This window comes from Myiozetetes cayanensis, unplaced genomic scaffold (genome assembly GCF_022539395.1).
Source record: "Myiozetetes cayanensis isolate MyiCay16 unplaced genomic scaffold, myiCay2020 scf1, whole genome shotgun sequence".
Lineage (NCBI taxonomy): Eukaryota > Metazoa > Chordata > Aves > Passeriformes > Tyrannidae > Myiozetetes > Myiozetetes cayanensis.
Window position 1 is genome coordinate 133375580 of NW_026086604.1, and position 18144 is coordinate 133393723.

The following is an 18144-nucleotide window of genomic DNA, read 5'->3' on the forward strand; positions in this document are numbered from 1 at the left end:
TTCTTCATGGATGAAATCTCACCATCTTCATGCTACCCCTTAGTTGTGATTTTCTTCCCAATCCTATATGAGCTGTACAGACCTACCTTCCTCTCCAGATCCTTTCTCAAACTTTAGGTCTTCTGGTCTCTGTCCCTGCAGTGCACTTAATACTAACTTGACACTGAGTGACCTATGGGCATTTTGTTTGTTCATTTTTATATAAAGAAGTAATATTTTCACCTGAGTCATGACCCTTTCTCTCACACAGAAGTGTTTGTAAAGATGATACTGACTCCAGTATCACTTGTTAGTTTAAACCAGAGAAGGACTTATTTTAAAATACTCAAATGAATTAGAAATACCAGTCTTACTGACAATCAGTGAAATACCTGCTCCTAAAGCACTTGGTTGCTTTTGAAAATTCCATCCTGTATTGTAAAGCCTTCAAAGGCAGGAATATTTACTTACTATGTTTGGAATGCCTTAAAAACTACAGGTTAAATTATTTATAAACAACATTTTTCTAATAAAAATTAATGAAGAAAATGCAAATTAAGAAAAAAATCACATATTTTTAATAGCTTTGTCTTATGGAGTCTCTGGTTTAAGATTAGGAATTCTAAATTACTCTTTTAAATACATTTTTTTCTCTGCATCTTTAACCGAACAAAACACCTTATATTTTATGCTAATTTTCTTTTAGATAAAACCTGGAGCAAAATTTTTATCTTTGGAAGAACTAAGCATGCAAGAGCTTACTGACCGTCGGGCAATAATCTTCATTAATGCAAAACCCCAAGAAGAGTGAGTCGTGTTAGATCTACTAGCATTTATTGCAATAGCTCATCTTTTTAATAATATTCACTGTTTCCAGAACAAACTTCATTTTTTATATATATATATATATATATACATGCATGTATATATCCACACACATATACAGACACATCTATTTTAATGCCAGTACAGTGCTTTATGTCCTAGAAGGCAAAAGATTCGCATTTTATAAAATAAGAACTTGGAAAATAACTTTTTTCCTCTTTCTAGAGAGACAGACAAATGCATGGAAGTTTAAGCACATCATCCCAACAGACAGGACAAAGCCAAGTATGAAGCTCTCAGGCTTGATGAAGAACCTGTGTCCATTTCTTCTCCGTTTAAGTTAAAGCCAGCCTAACAAATCTTCTTAGATTTGAGTGCAGGAAGTTGGTATTGGGCTTGTTTAACTGGGAGCCATTTCCTGTAAACAGTCTCACAGATCAAAGATTGCTCTACCAATATTTTGCAAGTCCAAAACCTTCTTTTCTGTCAACACATCACATATTTGGTTTACAGTATCATTAGCTTCCCTTTTAAGCTTGTATATGACACCATAAAGATGTCTGGGAATATCTATGACAAATTAGACTTCCATGCTCTTTGTTGATCCCTAGAGTTGTCTTTAACTATCAGGTTTTCTTTCTTTGGCTTTGATACAGCTTCTTGCTCTTGCACTTTGGCAGCAGTCTTACTCCCCAGTTACTTTTGAGTCCATAATTTGGTATTCCATACTTCATTTTTGATCCCTGAATCAATATCTGGTTTATTAGTGGTCATGTTATTTCTTCCACTTACATATCACAATATATTTACTGTCCTTTAAAATCAGAACTCCATTTTCATAGCTTCACATGCAAATAACGTGCAAAAATATCTTGTTCTGTTTCAGTCTTGCAGTAGAGAAGGCACAAGATTCACCACCTCCCACTTCAAAACTAGGTAGTAAAGAAAAAGCAAGGTAGGGTTTTCAGATTTACTGGTTGTCAATGTTCTGTTATTGCTCTAACATTAGAAATAGAATTCTGACTGAAAATAGTGTTTCTGAACACTTAAATACAATGTTAAATGTTCTTGGAGTCTTGCTTTCACCTCCTATTTGCACTAATACTCTTTTGTCTATCTTAGTGATTATTTCTCCTCCCTTCCCAAGCTGTAGTTGAACAGCTCATATTTATTTGCTTTTTCCCTTTCATTATCCCTGGGAGACAGGGAAATGCTGTTATTTTGCAACTGGACCACCAAAACACAGGGAAATTAGGGTAGAAGTTCTTTCTGAGTTTAGAACTTAGACCCATGAAATGTTCCTACACTGCCTACATGCATCCTTATTTGTAGATTAAATTTCTTCCAGTGAAATTCCATAGATGACCAGAAGCTGTGTGTGCTCAGAACTAGAAAGGTGTGCTCAGAACTGTCCTGATTTGGATGGCAACTAGCCTAAAAATGCTTTGCTCTCGCAAGGCTTGTCCTGATCCATATGATACACGAGGTACAGTGCTGCAGTCTGTCTGCCCATACCAAGTAGGCTGAAACCTCTACCCGTGTAGTGGAAAATAATTGCATTCTTTTACAGAAAGAGGATTTGAGTCTGTCCCTCAGCAGACAGCTGACCACAAGATATTTGGGGTTTAGCAGTCTCTTTCTGGTTTGTTGTAGCTGATCACTGACAATGATGTGTAATGAACAGGGCTTCCTGCTTCAGCTCTTGGGGTACTTACCTGACAGAGCCAAGCCCAAATCTCTAGTCCTTGTCTAGTATAAAATACTAACCTGTAGTTTGTTCCTGTGGAACAAAACTGAGCCATGGTTTCCCAACTGTCCTGCCTTTTGGACAGGACAGCACAATCATGACCACAACAGTGCCTTTTGGAGAAGCCAAGCATACATGCCCAATTCCAGGGCAGTGTCCAGAATTCCAAACCCAGTCCGGTTAGAGCCTCCTTGCCATTAATGGGATGGTCTCTAGTCCTTGACAGGAATGTGAGATAACCTACAACTCTCCTTGGCTTTTCTGTTAGCTACCTTCGTGAGCTGACCATTTATCATGCTGGTTTCTGTGGGTCCCATTCCTGACTTCCTAATTTTCCTTTCTTATGGTATAGGGAGCCTTGGTAATGGCTCAGGGCTGTGAGTTCTAGTCAGTGGTGGACATTATAAACTGCTAAGTGCTGCAGGGTTGAAAAAAAAAGCAGAAATAGTGCCTCTGTTGTAGGAGCTGAAGTACTGTGTTTCCAATTTTTAGCTTGAAGCTCATCCATTAACTGTGATACACCACTGTCCATAAAGACATTTTATTGACAGAGATAATGGCTGATTTCTTACACTGCTTATATATTTCTGTGTATGTATGTATCTGTGCTTGAGAGAAATCTGCAGTAAGAAAGTCGAGAAAACTGAAACTATGTATCTCCAGTGGAGGAAAAGGAGTTACCTGGACAATGGTGTTCACTTAGCAAAAGCAGCAGTAGGGAAAAAGGCTTAAGGATATTACACTTTGAATTTTATTTGAATATATTTGAATTATATAAATTTTTTTAGAACTGACATGCAAACTGTTGACAGATAATAGCTACTGACTGTGAAGGGTTGAGGTTCTGACTTAAATCAGAATCCAAATTGTGAGATTAGTCTATCCAAAAGTTATTGATTTAAAAGGCAGACATTCCCATTTGACTTGTTATTTGGATTGCCAGCACTTCTGAAATTCAGTCATTTCATAGTAGATACCTGAAACAGATGACACGAATTGCATGTGGAAGGTTCCTGTTTCAGGATGCACGAGAGCAGATTCTGCAGTGTGAGTGTCTCACAAGGCCTGCCCTACCTTCTGCTCACTGAGCGGGTCCTCCTGGTTCCGCTCGTGCTCTGGTCATGACCCACCATGGCGTATATGCCACTTTACTGAAGGGAGCAGAGGCAAGGGGAGATGTGGAGCCCCAGCTGTGTTTGCTCTGCACCGGTGGCGGGTTCCTTTATCTCAGAACACGCTCAAGAGTCACAGGCCACTTAGCACAGTCTCGGGAGCTGAGAGACCTGTTCTGACAAGACATTTGTTTATTACAGTGTGAGATGAGGATACACTTGGATAGTTGCTTTTTAAATGTAATTTATGTCAATTACAGAGTAAATGACTGCTCTGTTAGCAACCATAACTCTTTCAAAAAGCAAAAAAATTTCTTTAGGAAGAAACAAATACCTGGCTCAATTTCCCATAGTAACTTGTAGTTACTATGTAACATAGTAAACCTTGCAGGGATACAAAGACTTCTTTCTTCAAGTATGAAATAATTGCTTTTGAATGTCATGATCAAGCTGTATGATTTATAACCCCATTGTCATTCATTTTGAATCCATAATTCATACATCATTATTAATTTGTGAGATATATGGGAGTTACTTGAAGGTCAGTAGCTGACTCCAAGTCTCAAACACACTTAGACTTTTTTCTACATATTTTTTCCTTTGATCATATGTTTCTGTTCATCATTATTTTGCAAAGTAATACTGTTTAAAGCCATTGTTTTGAAAAAGTGATACTACTTTATATAAACCATAGTTGAAAGCTCAGAGAAAGAGTAGTTGTAATTGTCTGCCAGCAGTGTTTGAATCAGATGTAGAGGAAGTGGCTAGTTGATAGTTTGACATTTATTTGCATTGACAGCAGCATTTTTAATCAAACAGTTGCATATCTGATATACACACTGACCGGGCTAAAACATTGTATTTAATGTAGACTAATAAATGTGTATTTATTCCATGCGACGTTCCAGTACAGCATTTAAGGAACTACTGCCCAATGCTCATTTAAGCCTTTTCTAAAGAGTATCAGGTATTAAGCTTTGTAAAATAGGAAAGAAAATAGGTGTCATGGCTGTCTTTTGATGGTAGGATATTGTCTTGGCTGCCTTCTTCCTCACCATGATGCTCTGGTGACCCCCTGGACTTCTGTACTGAAGCTGCAGCAGGACTCAGAAACAGCTTGAAGCTATTAAGTGCCATGAGCTCTCCTTTGCAATATTCCTCTGCATTCACAGCAAGTAGTGTCACAAGCAGGAAAAACAGCTTTGGGAAATGGGAGTGATTTTTTTTTCCTGATATCACAATTCCCACTATTAAAAAAAAAAAGGGGATTAAAAAAAAAAGAGTACAGGAAAAAAGACAGTAGAAGTCTGCTGTAATGCTTACTGGTAATTTTATTGCTGTATAAAATAACAAGAGCTCCACAGTTCCTTATGGGGTAAGTATTAGGCAGATACGATGAACTGAGCAGCTGAGGAGTAAGGTAGAGACAGGTGTGGAAGACAGCCTTAAAGCAGCTATTCCACCAAGGAACAGAACATAGTCCTACCTGAGAGAAATAAGCAGCAGCAAAAACCTCAAACAAATCACTGTTCAAACCCATCTCTCTCAGGTGTTTTCTTCCTGAAAACTGGGAAGGAGGAGAATTAGTGATCTGAGAGTCGTTTGATTAAATAGGAATAAGGAACAAACTGTCCTGCTACAGCACTGTAATGTAATGGTGCACTTCTTATAGGGAAAGAAAGTACTGGGAGAAGGGAAGAACGGGAAAGAGAGAAAATGGTTAAGAAACAAGAATTATAGCATTTGCAGAAGTTGTTCTTTTGAAAACCTGCTAAGTTAGACACCAGAGAGTTTGGAATAATTAATTTTTTTAACCAGGGCATTTTTAACCATAGCGTATAAGCAGATAAATGGATAAGTAGGAGGCTGTTTAATGTAGCATTATAAGGTTCCCTGGCTATAGTTAGAAAGAGTCAAATTAGATAAAGAAAACTGGTTTTTTCAAGTATACATGTAGTTAATAATCAGATCAGTTTATTTAAGAGGGTGGTAAATTTTCTATAATTTTCAGATTAAATCTTAATTGGTTATCCTTCTAAAATAATACACTTTATGACATCTATGAAAAGGGCTTTTTGAGAATAAGGTAAATCTCAATGAGTTAAAGAAAAGTTTGCAAAGTATTCTGGAGACAAATTGCTTGAATTCAGCTACTTATAATGATGTACAACCCTTCTGCTTTGCCCAGTGCCTTCCATCTTAAGAGTGCTGTTTCACTATAAAAATTTAAGAATAATTTGAAGACCATACAATAATAATAGTGTGTCCTGGAGCCGTGTACTCTAGTGGTTCTCTATTTCTTTTTTCTTTTTCCTTCCAAGACCACCAGAAATACTGTAGATTTTAAAAAATAAGTCAGAACTGTTAAATGAAGGAAAGAAATTTGTCATATTTCACAGTAGAATTATTCAGGATTTATGCTGAAAAAGACATAATGCTTACAAAACATTAGTTTCTTGTGTTCCCACAAATGAAAAATCCTGAACTGTCTGATGGTATAGACCTTAATGATACCTCTGGTAAGATACTGGTTTTTTATAGTTGCTGCATTACTTGTGAAATGCACAATATTCAATCTGAGTAGAACAATCATTTTATTTCTACTTCTGCCGGGTGCTTGTGATGCCTGTTCAGGATCACAGTCATTTTTCAGATCCCAAGCTTTAGTGAACTGTGAAGCAAGAGCAGTGAAAAAGAGTCAACAAAACCACAGACTTCCTGTAAAATCTTCCTCTGACAAGTCATGTTGCAGTTTACATAACACTTGAAGAACCTGGACTTGCAAGTACAGAGATTGTCTCTTGGAATGTCCTGTCAAGATTTCAGCCATGCTCTTGATACCATTTGTTCCTTTATCTGAAGTCCAGACTTTTATCAAGTAAAAAGTCGCTGGAGTTCATGATTTTTAGTTCATATCCAAATGGAACCAAACCATAACTGTCTAAAGATCTTTCCTCTCTGTAGCAGGTGTCTCCTCCCTTAGACAACCCACATATGGGAAAGACGTACCAGAGCCACTGACAAAAATAAAATCACCATTTACAACAATGTTCGTGTAGAGATGGTGACACTTGGTTCCTAAACATCTCCTGCGGGAGTGTTCCACAAGTGTTCTCTACAGCTTTATAAATTTTGGATATTCCTTGTTAAGAGAAAAGATTTCTCCTACTTTCCATCCCTCCCTAATCAATTTGTGTAAATGTCCTGGTGGAGAACTACTGTATTTGAATTTGAGCTCCAGAGATTACAGTATTCTAAATAAATGTAATTTTCTTTTCTATGTAAGAAAAGGGAAGGGGAAAAAAGAAGAGGAAAAAGCAAAAGAAGTTATTGATATTACACCTAAAGACCAGGAAGAAATAAATCTAGAAAATTCACTTTGGTTACCACCATCTGACGTAATTTTAATGGATTACATTAATGATGCTTCCAAAACAATTCTGCCGCTAACTACAACCCGGGAACAGGTTGTGGCCCTTGCACAGTAAGTACCAAATTATATTCCAAAAGTTGAATCCGTAAAGTAACTGTTTTCTTATCCAAGAAGAACTTTTCCAAATTCGTTATTTTTCCTGTTCTTAACTGGAATCCAAATCAGCTATGTTCCAGTATGCTGACAGGATTTTTGATTTTCAGCTTCTTGTTCTAATTCTGTTGCTTTAGCTTAATATTTTTAAAATAAAGTATCACTTGCAACAAAAGGATGTAAATTTTTCATTTTGAAAATATTCATATGGGCAATTTTAGGGCTTTTTTTTCACATGTATATGAAACTGTACTGATCCTTTCCAATGAACACATCAGCTCCCTATAGCATCTGTATCATCAAGGAGCTCCAGAGACCCAGGTGCTGCAAAGCCTAAAAACACAAGCTAGAACCCCAACCTAACAGTCAAGATGGTTGCACCTTCTTTCTCTTACCATGTTTTTTACCTACTTGGTTTGGAAGCCCTTCGGGACAGGAACTCTCTTGTATTTTGTTTTCCTTTAGAGCCAAAAGCATGAGACATGTTTTCTAATGCAGTTTTTGGGTCCTGTTGTAATTAATATCCTGATGATTTAATAGTGCCAGAATATTGCAATGGTGCATGTACAGACTGTTGTTATCAATGTGTGATTCATTAGTTACACTGACTATTCAGCCTGGGCACCAATCACTGTCAGCTCCAAGCAGTGTGTCTGCTTTCATCTTCTCCTTAGTTTAACCTTTATTATCTTAGCAGTTTCCTGGCTGCCTCCTGAATCTGGAGAGTTTGGTGTCAGATCCCACTGAGTCTCACAAAATTTGTTACTTTCACTGCCTCTCATTTTTAATGAAGTGGTCTAATGTGATATGAGGAATGACTTTTCTGTTGATTGCAGAATTTGAAAGGACAGATATTCATCCTTAACTATCCAGCTGTGTATAAATCATTCTGCCTTCCTCAAGGTGGAATCCATAAAATGCTCTTATAAATTCAGTCTTCTAAACAGTGAAATACTTGCAGACACACAGCCCAATGAAACAATCACAGGAACTTTAAGTAGAATGTTTTTACTGGGGATTTTTCTGTGCGTGTTCCATTTTAAGTGGCTGCTTAAATAGCGTGTGTTCAACAGGGAGGGGAGGAAAAGGCAGCTGCTGCATCCCTCGGCAGCCTGGCAGCCTGGGAAGAGTTCCTGCTCTGCTCACCAGAGAGGGGGTCGGGCTGGATGAGGGAGCACCAGTGGTGCTGGATGTGTCCTTTGGAACAAGCCCAGCGCACCTCTGAGTGCACACGTGTGAGCACGGCAGCTCGGGCAGCTTGGCTGTGTTCAGAGAGGGCTGGCCGTGGGCACACACAGCACAAGGGACTGCCTGGAGCCCCCCCAGGCTTCACCCAGTAATTCCCAGCTTCAAGATAGCACGTCCAGCCTGCTCGGTGACAGCTCCCTGTGCCTGTGCTGTTGGAACCAGCACTTCCTCAGCCCTCGTTTTGAGCAATGAGGCCTCGGAGGTTGCCTTGCTTGTGCTGTGCTGACAGAACCTGGTCACAGTTTCTGCAGAGGAGGGGATGCAGATTTCAGCTCCCTGTCTGAAGCAATGGCTTGTGATTTCCATCTCAGTTCTGCAACATCTTGTCAAGGGTAAGAGCTCCTCAATAACCCTTGTGCCTGTAGCTGGAGACACTGCAGGGAAAAAATGTCTGTCTATATAGGGACCATGCTTAGGGAGGTGAAGATGTGTGTATGAGGAAGTGGGGACTTACAAATCAGGGCCTGGCCTTGTGTGCATGCACTCACCCAAAAGACATTCTTTTGGCAGAGTTCGCACAAACTGTGAGTTCTGATCTGTTTCTGTGACTGAGCCTTTTGTTCTAATGGATACACGCTTACCTCTCACCACCAAAATACAGGCTTCAATGTAAGAAAGCACAGGCAGAAGTACCTTCAAGGAATAGTTGCTTTTCTGTATTGGGATCATTACCTGTGGCTTTATTTTTGTCATATATATTCTCATGGTTTTATTATGATTTCAAACAAATTTAATATGTAGCTCACCTAATCTGTTATCTGAAAGATGAACACTAGCTTCTGTAATTACTTCCTCAGTAACTGATGATTTTCTCTGAGCACTCTGTGCCTTTACTAGACTTCTCCAGAATCTCTGCTGGCAGTTTTTGCACCTTGTTTTAGGTCTGGGACAAATAAGAATGACCTGAGTTATCATTATCTATATTCATCAGTAAGCATATTTAAATGCCAATTACTGAATTAAAAACATTAAGCAAACATAGAAAAAGTATTAGTCTCATATTTCATTCACTTACTGCTTGTATACATTTCATTTTGCTACATTTTTGTGATAAACACAAGAGGAACTATAATTGATCCCAGTATGCATTTGGAACAGGTTTGTTGCAGACAGGATGGGTGGCTCTATTGAAAGAGACAAACTACATGACTTCAGCTGGGAACTTCACATAAGTGAAATAGAATTTGAACTGAAATGCAACATTGTGCCCATCGGGAAGATCAAAAAAGGGACATTCTATCACAGGGCTTTACTTTTCAAGGTATATTAACATTTATTTTGCAACATAACATATTGATTTTAAATGGATATTCAAAACTTTACTTGCATCAGTATACCGTATTTTTATTCATGTAAAATCTTTTGTATACGCTTCAGTAATTTTTCACCAGCAAAGCTGATTTCCCAGTGAATGAAAGCCAGCATCGCCTCTTTCTGTAAGCATTCTTGTTGTCATTAAATTGTCTTAAGTGATATGAGCAGAATACTTGGTAAATGGCAAAAAGCCAAAATATTTGATTTGGAGTCAAAACATTTTACATTTTCTGTAAACTGTAGAATATTGAATTATGCAGCTTCCTTCTTTTTCCATGCTGCAAATATAAACTTGTTGGGACTTTTTGTTTGGTATCTATGCAGTATTCTATGATAGTATATAACAGGTTTTATGTTCTAGTTTCTGAGAAGTTCACAAGCATTAACTTCTGGGAAGTTTTATTTCTTCTTTCTTCATGTGAAGATGTACTGGTGCTGTCTGGTTATCTGTCCCATACTTTTTCCTTAGCTGGATTTTTCTTTTTCTTGGATGGAAAGGCAAAGAGAAGCAAGGGCCCAGCACATTGTGCTGGAAGGACCTAGGAAAGAGTACACAGGAGAAAGAGCATGACCCAAAATTTATAGTATCCACGGGGAGAGAAAGTTCCCAACTTATTTATGAATGGTTTGAGGGTGTGAATTAATTCTCCGCCACTGTCCTAAGAAACCTTTCTAGGGAACAGATCATCTCTTTTAAAGCCACAGCACTCTAAACAATGGATATCCTTGTCCATTTGTAACGAGTTAAAAATCTTCTGGGACTTCATTCCCTCCCAGCAGATGCATATTGAGAAAGCAGTTTTGTAGCTGGAAACCATTATAGGTTTGTCTGTGATAGTGCAGCACAGAGGAAAGGCAGGTGTTTCATCTAGCAGGCACTTGCCTTGCATTTCATTGCTTCCCACATTACGAGGGCTGAAAAGCAAGGAGTGTGCTTTGGAGCGATGCAAGAGTCCTAAACTTACACTGATAAAAATGTTACATTTTTACACTTAATATTTCACATGACCTGTACCTGTGCAGGGGGCCTACACCTCATTGCTTGAATAGACTTCAAAATATTATTCAGAATTAAGTTTTCCAACCAGGAAAAAACCCATTGCTGGATATTGTGGGTGTTGCACTTCATTTGAGATCTGAAGGACTGGCTGATAAACAAATGTATCAGTATCTGAAAAGAGTTAAAATTAATATTTTTCATGATGTGCATTGAATATGCTCGAAGTAATATTAATAGCCTACACTTTCTAAGCAGAATGAACCATAAAGGTTTGTAAAGTCTGTTTCAAGGAAACTCTTCACTTTCAAGGTATTTGTTTTCTTTTTAAGCATCTCTGTGCCTTGCTGTATATCACAGAAGCTACATGGATGAACTGTGATTAACTACTTCTTCTTTCATTTTTAGGTCATAGCAGACAGAATTGGCATTGGCTGTAGTTTAGTTCGTGGCAACTATAACAGAGCTTGGAATGAAGTTAAATTGGTTGACGACTCTCCCAAGGGAATAGCTGGGCTTCTGCTTCCTCCTCAAGAGTATATTGTAGATCTAATGTTTGAGCCAGGCTTTTTGATAAAACAGGGAAGTGCGAAGGCAGATCAATACAAACGTATTTAATCATCTTGGCAAATTTCACCAAATAAATATTTTAAAGATGTTTGCAGTGCTGTATTTTTGAAACATAAGGGGTTTCATAGCCAACTATCAAAAATAAGCATATCTGATATGTTGTCTTAAACATTTAATTAAATGAATTTTTGGTATCCAGCTGCAATGCTTAGAAATGTTGTTAAATTCTTTTGTACTATTTTAAGACTAAACTGTAAAACTACAGATTAAAATTTGGTAATCAGTATTTGTTATGTGCTAACATTAAAATGCTTATTAAATAGGATTAGATTATTTCCAATACAGTATTTTTTTCCTTGTTTTCCTTCTACTCCTGTGCACATTTATAGGAACTACTTGTCCATGAAGCAAGAAAATATGACATCTGGTGAAATAACAAGTCACCTAAAAACAACTGGACAATTTTTGTGTGAAATAACCCAAGAACTGAGAATTAGAACAAAGATAATGGTATACTTTCAACCTCTGTAGAAAACATCCCATTTATATTTTTTAGAACTTGGCAGAGTTAATATTTACAGATAATAAGGTACTCTGGATGAAAGTAAATACTGTTCGTTCTGGCACAGGGAAGACAGATGATTGATAAGTTAATGCTTGTGATCTCTGTTTAAATTCTTTATTTTTCACTTGAAGATAAAATAGACTCCAAGAAGGCAGCAGTTTTAGACAGGGAATTTGTATTTCTTGCAGCCTTGGGTAATGTGGTGTTGCTGAAGTGGGTGGTGCATCTAAGACAGGTAAAATACCAGCTACAGCCAGTAACTCCAGTAAACACTTCCTGGTGAAACTGTCAGGAATGTACTGGAGTATTTCAGGGAGCACCACTATCAATTGAGTTTACCATGGAAAACTGAGAAAATGCCCTGTATAGCAGTTAGGCCAGTGCAGACAATGTTGTACAGAACTGAATTTCAGGAGAATTTGAGAATGCAAACAACAAGGCATTTACTTCCTGTCCACCAAAAATGTGATTAAAATATTTGGTGTCTGTGTTCTTTTAGTTTTTTACTGTTTGCATAAGCAGAGCCACTTGCATTGGCCACTGTGGGTTGAGGAGGTTTGTATCTGTTGTATTCATTACTGCTTATGAGCATGATCCCACCACTCCCCCTCCTTCCTCCTCTGACGTGCAGCATGATTTCCTGGTAGCCCCTGGAGAACATTTTATCTTTCTGTTGTAAATTCACTTATATGGCTGCATGCTCATTTTTTTACCTTATGTTCAGCTGCACTCTAGACATCAGAAGGAAAAAGAACTCTGGAAATAAAATGGATGCTATGGTGGTAGAAGTGAGAGGAAGGTGAGGATGTGTTTCTTATCATTGCCATGTAGCAGGCAGGGGGCTGATAGAAGGTCATATGCTCTCCCTGACAGGTATGATTCGGTATAGACACCCACAACTTTGAAAGTGCAGTAAATTGAAGTAAAATAAGAATTAATTTCCTGCTAGCTATCATTTTGTATAGTTTTCTTACACTGGAATTTCATTATTTTGTATTGGAACCATAATGTTAAAGTGTGACTTACTGTGTTTGAGGAGGTCTTGAAAAGAGAGCAATTTCTGTTGTTTCTAATAAAAGTCAATATGGGGGGGAAAGGACAAAATGCAGTTTTTAAAAATAAAAATTGGGAAACTTCTAGACATATAAGCTCACTTTACATAAAATAATTATCTAAACAAATAAACCCAAATACTGTATCCTGCATTGTATAATGAAGAATTTGACGATCCACTGGATCCATTGGATGAGGGTTGTTTCATGTCAACCCAAAATTTTTAATTTTGTATTATCTGAGTTCTGTTACTTCAAAATTGTAATGCACTTGGGTGTCAGAAATAAGATCTAGGCAGAATATAAACACTTCAATCTCAAACTGTTACTTTGAAAACTGCACTTCAGTTGTTACGTAGGTCAAGAGATGCCACACTTTTTTATTTGATGATAACCAAAGACCTGTAGCTGTGCCCAGGGCTCTAGCGGAGAATTTCCCCAGCCTTGAGAAGCACATCCCAGCTCACACTTATTCCAGAACTGAATCTGAAAACAAAAGGTTTAAACATTTCTACAGGGCTCAGCTGGGTGAATATTCCCAGGACATGTCCAGCATACTCCATTTGGCTTGGGCCATGCCTGAGAGAATTGATCATCTTCCTCCTTTTAAGGAGCAGATGGAGAAGGGCCTCATATTTCCTTTTACATAATATTCATTGGGCAGATCAGTCACACAGAAGGAGTCGAGCTTGATGCCTTCCTAAGTGTGAACAAAACAGTCTGCAGCTACCTCACTGCAGGATCTGTTCTGGCCACTAAGCACTCTCCATCGCTTTTTGAAATCTGCTGTCACATAAGAAAAGAATGCAGGATTAATAAAAGACAGAAACAGAAAAGTTGAGTTCTCTGCAGCCTAATATTTGGAGTTAGCAATTAAATTCTTTGTTTGGGGAAAAAGAGTCTGGATCTCCAGTGCCCACTGCCAGAAATGTTCTTATAGTTAACTGAGTAGACACGTAAATTTCTACTGTAAAATGCAGAAACTCTACCTTACCTATAACAACTGCCCCCTAATTAGGGGCTCTCCTGCAAGGTGAAAAGGTGTCTCAAAGAAAGGTAGGAACTGAAACAAGGTTGATTCCTCCACAGCTGTAACCACTGGGCAGTGGCACAGAAATGGGTATCATGGCCAGCAGCTGTGCAGAACAAAAACCAAATGAGACATGCTCTGCTTCTTGAAAGAGAGGCTATGTAGATGATTATCCCAGGACAGTGATGGGAACTGTAGGTCCTGATTTAAACAAGGAACCTCTAAGTCATCCTTACTGTGATGTCTGTGCTCCTGAGAGAAGCATCAAGACACATTCCTCCTCTTCACAGGAACTACCCAACTTATCACTGACTGTGCGGAAACGATGTAGTGCCTGCTCAGCTTGCTGCTTCCTGCAGGGTCTCTTCAAAGGCATCTGGAAGTGACACACCACACATGCACACACATATCACACACACACCCTGCTGCCCCCACTATTCATTTTCATTTAAAAGAATTTTGGTTTTGATTTGTCACTGAAAAGCACAGTGTTTAATATCCAGCACATCTGCATATCAAGAAATACAAATCTGGACTGTGTTGATGAAAGGTCAGGCATGATTTCTGATGAATGTGAACCAATACAGCAGCAGACCCAACTGGTGCTGGTGTCACCGTGATTGCAAGTTGCAGTAGAGGTTTTGGTATGGGAGGGTCTGATGGTTCAACCCTGCACACCTCTGCTTTTGCTTGTTGTGTGTGTGCTGGGACCATTGTGGCTAAGGGGATCCTAAGGGGATAATTCCAGGCGTTTCAAACCAGTTTTTGTCTGAGACCTATTTCTGAGGGGTGCTTCTGGCACACACCTTGCTGCAGAAGTGGATTCTTTTATTCTTTCCCAAGCAGATGCCAAAGCGGATGAGATTGCTGGCAGCAGCAGTACCGGCACTTCCACACTTCCCTTCTGTTCCCTTGATCCCTGAGTAGTGGGAACACTGAGGTTAACTTACACTTGTTTTATCTTTATGCTAGGGAACAACTGCTGTGTAATTTATAGAACTGGGACATTTCAAATAGTTTCTGACTATCCACTGCTAAACTGCAGCAATGGCAGAACATCACTCCCCCAAACTGTGTGCTCCTGTGCATGGTAGGAATTGAACTCTTCCTCCTGTATATCTCTGTTGCTGATTAACTCTGTGTTAATTAAAGAAACAAGTGTTTCTTTTCAGATCCAAGAGGAACTGTTACTTTTCTCACCATACTTGTCTTCAGGTAAAACCAAAAATGTCTTTTATTAGTAAACGCAGATTTTGAATGGTGATATATTATTTCATCCATAGCTTCTTTGCATGAATCGGCACCTCTTCTACTACAAGATTCATTTCATGTAAATCCAGCTCACTGTCAATGCAAAGTGTCGGAATGGAGACTGTGCAGAGGGCAGTAGACATTTACTGGCCAGCGTGTCAATTAGTTAAGATAGAAAACTGCACTAAAACATTTATTATATTCATAGCTCTCTTGCTGCTTTATACAAGGATCTCATCCCCAACAACTCACTGGCAGTACCTGTTTTCCTGCAGAAGACTGAAAATAAGCCAAAAAAAATCCCCATATAATTCAAAGCCCAAAGACAGCACGTGCCATCACAGCAAAGTGGAAGAAGGAAGAATGGACACGCAGGCTCAAGCCAAGAGTCTATCCAAGCAAGTAACCCACCTCCAGCAATGGTCAGTATGGAAAAGGTAAAGAACATGGCACAAATACCTTTATACACTTCCAGAGTACTTTGCTAGGTCCAGCAGTTTGCAGCTGAGGGGCTTTCTATGTGTCTGGGTGTTTAATAGCACAGTTACACAGAGATGAAAACACACAATACAGCACCACCCACTGGTACATCCAGAACACAAACCCTCTACCACTACAGCTGTGCCAAGGCATCTCCTCCCAGGCAACTGTACCTCTTCTGAAGTGGCACACAGGGAAATGATCAAAGGACTCTGCTCCAGCACTTGCTGTGGTCTTTGCAATGCAACTATGTATATAGGACATGATTTTTTCACTCTACCAGTGCAGCTGTTACGGCAGAACTTTGCAGATAAATTAACAGCTCTTTAGCCCTCTTAATGAGCTAATTATTCTTCTATTATACAAACATTGACTCTGACACTGAAAGATAGTGGAAGTAGTGAAATAACTTTATCTGGCCTTCCTTGTCCACGATCACCCAGGCAGAATTTGGAATTCATGAACAGGAATGACACAAACACGGAGAGACATACACACATATGTGTCTTTGAGCTATAAAAATGTTACTTGTAGGACATGGAAGAAATTAGTGTATTGGAGACACAGTGAGCTAGTAAAAGCTCTTCTCTCATCAAGGAGTGAGCTTATTTGCATGCTAATGAACCAAATAGTTCTTCCACCTCATTGATGTTTCATTGACACGCTAAGATGCCATCTCTTGAAACCTGGTACAAAGCTGTAACTGAAGCCAGTTCTTGCTTGAAGTTGGATAAATGTTGGGGGAAATACAGCAAGATGAGAAGAGCAATCATATCTAAGAAGGCAGCAGGTCCTGCCATTCATGCAGCCCTTTGCCCAGGCCATACCCACCTACTCAAATGCTGTTCACAACCAGCTCTCCTCATGCTAGTCCTGCCTTGCAAGTGAGCACAGCAGAGGGTTTCTCTGACCCTGTTGTTCAGCAGTCCAAATGCTTGGGCTATGCAAGATCTCTGCCTATTTTAGAATAAGGGACACAAAAGGCTCTTCAGCAAAAGACTCTACCAGAAAGTTCAGTGCCATTAGGTTTTGTGTGGAGGTTTAGCTGTGAGCAAAATTTTTCCAGTCTATGTAAAGCTTTAGAGCTGTACACTGCTGTTCCTCGCTCCCTCATCCACGCTGCATAAAACTGACAAAAGTAACAAACGCCTCCATGGGCTCCACAGTGTGTAACATCTTTCCTTTTGTGGTGCCAGTGTTGTGCAAGTTTGCTTTAAAACATGGTGCTAAGTTCTTGTGAAGCAAAAACTGCTCCAAAATAACCTCACCCTTCTGTTGCAAGAAAGGTTGAGCTAACTACCCAACTGGAGACCTCAGTGCACACTGGCTGGTACCACAACTTGCAGTCTCACTGTTTCCCATTTCTTTTTTATTGTTTTCTCTTGTTGTTTCCAGCAGATATCCCTAGATTGTTTTACTGTTTCTGATACTCATCTCTTGTGTTTTCTAATCTACATCCTGTAGTGGTTTAACACCAGTCATTAGCTCAGCCCCACACAGCTGCTTGTGCTCTCCCCCTCCTGTAAGATGGGGAAGAGAATCAGACGAGGAAAAGTGAAAGAACTCAGTTTAATAGCTAAAGCAAAAGCTGCACAGGCAAGCAAAGCAACATAAGGAATTCATTCACCACTTCCATGGGCAGGCAGGTGTTCAGCCACCCCAGGAGAGCAGGGCTCGAGCATGCATAACAGAGACTTGGGAAGACAAACAGAATCCCAGAATCAATTAGGTTGGAAAATCGCTCTGAGATCATCGGGTCCACCCTTTGACCAGACACCAGCATGTCAATTAGATCATTCTAAGTGCTATGTCCTGTCTTCTCTTAAACACCTTCAGAGTTGGTGACTCCACCACTGCTCCATCACCACCACCATAAACACCATCATTCCAAATATGCTCCCCCTTCCTTCTTCTCCCCCCAGTTTATATATGGAGCACAGTGTCATATGCTGTGGAATATCCCTCTGGTCATTTGGGGTCAGCTGTCCTGGCTGTGTCCCCCCCAGGTTCTTGTGCACCCTCAGCCTGCTCACTGGTGGGGTGAGAAGAAGAAAAGGCCTTGGCTTTGTGTAAGCTGTGCTCAGCAATACCAAAAACATCCCTGTGTTATCCATGCTGTTTCCAGCACAAGTCCAAAACACAGCCCCATGCCAGCTACTGTGAAGTAAATTAATTCTATCCCATTCAAAATCAGCACACATTCTTCTATAGATCAGCAGTGCTTCCTAGCTATAAGAAGGATTTGAAGAAAAAAACTCATGCCATAGCATGCTTTTAATTCCATTTTAATACAAATTTCATTGAAAAAGGTGCTTTTAGTGACAGAGTTTGAAAAAAGATTCCTTAAAGGCCAGGTGCTAACAAGATATTAAAGAGTCAAAAGACTTTTCAAAATGTCATTAGTTTTATTGGCATTAGGGAACAAATTATGAAAGACTGGGGGTCTAC

General features: G+C 39.3%; 1 protein-coding gene across 1 annotated transcript in view; it reads left to right on the top strand.

The window, feature by feature from the left end:
- ARMC3 (armadillo repeat containing 3) overlaps nucleotides 1-11610 on the top strand; it is a 55021-nt gene extending 43411 nt beyond the window's left edge. Inside the window, exons 14-18 of the mRNA XM_050314728.1 lie at nucleotides 686-786; nucleotides 1691-1759; nucleotides 6950-7147; nucleotides 9536-9698; nucleotides 11157-11610. Of these exons, the coding sequence (XP_050170685.1) occupies nucleotides 686-786; nucleotides 1691-1759; nucleotides 6950-7147; nucleotides 9536-9698; nucleotides 11157-11366 (741 nt within the window). The 3' untranslated portion in view covers nucleotides 11367-11610. The remainder of the gene's footprint in view (nucleotides 1-685; nucleotides 787-1690; nucleotides 1760-6949; nucleotides 7148-9535; nucleotides 9699-11156) is intronic.
- Nucleotides 11611-18144: the final 6534 nt, after the last annotated feature.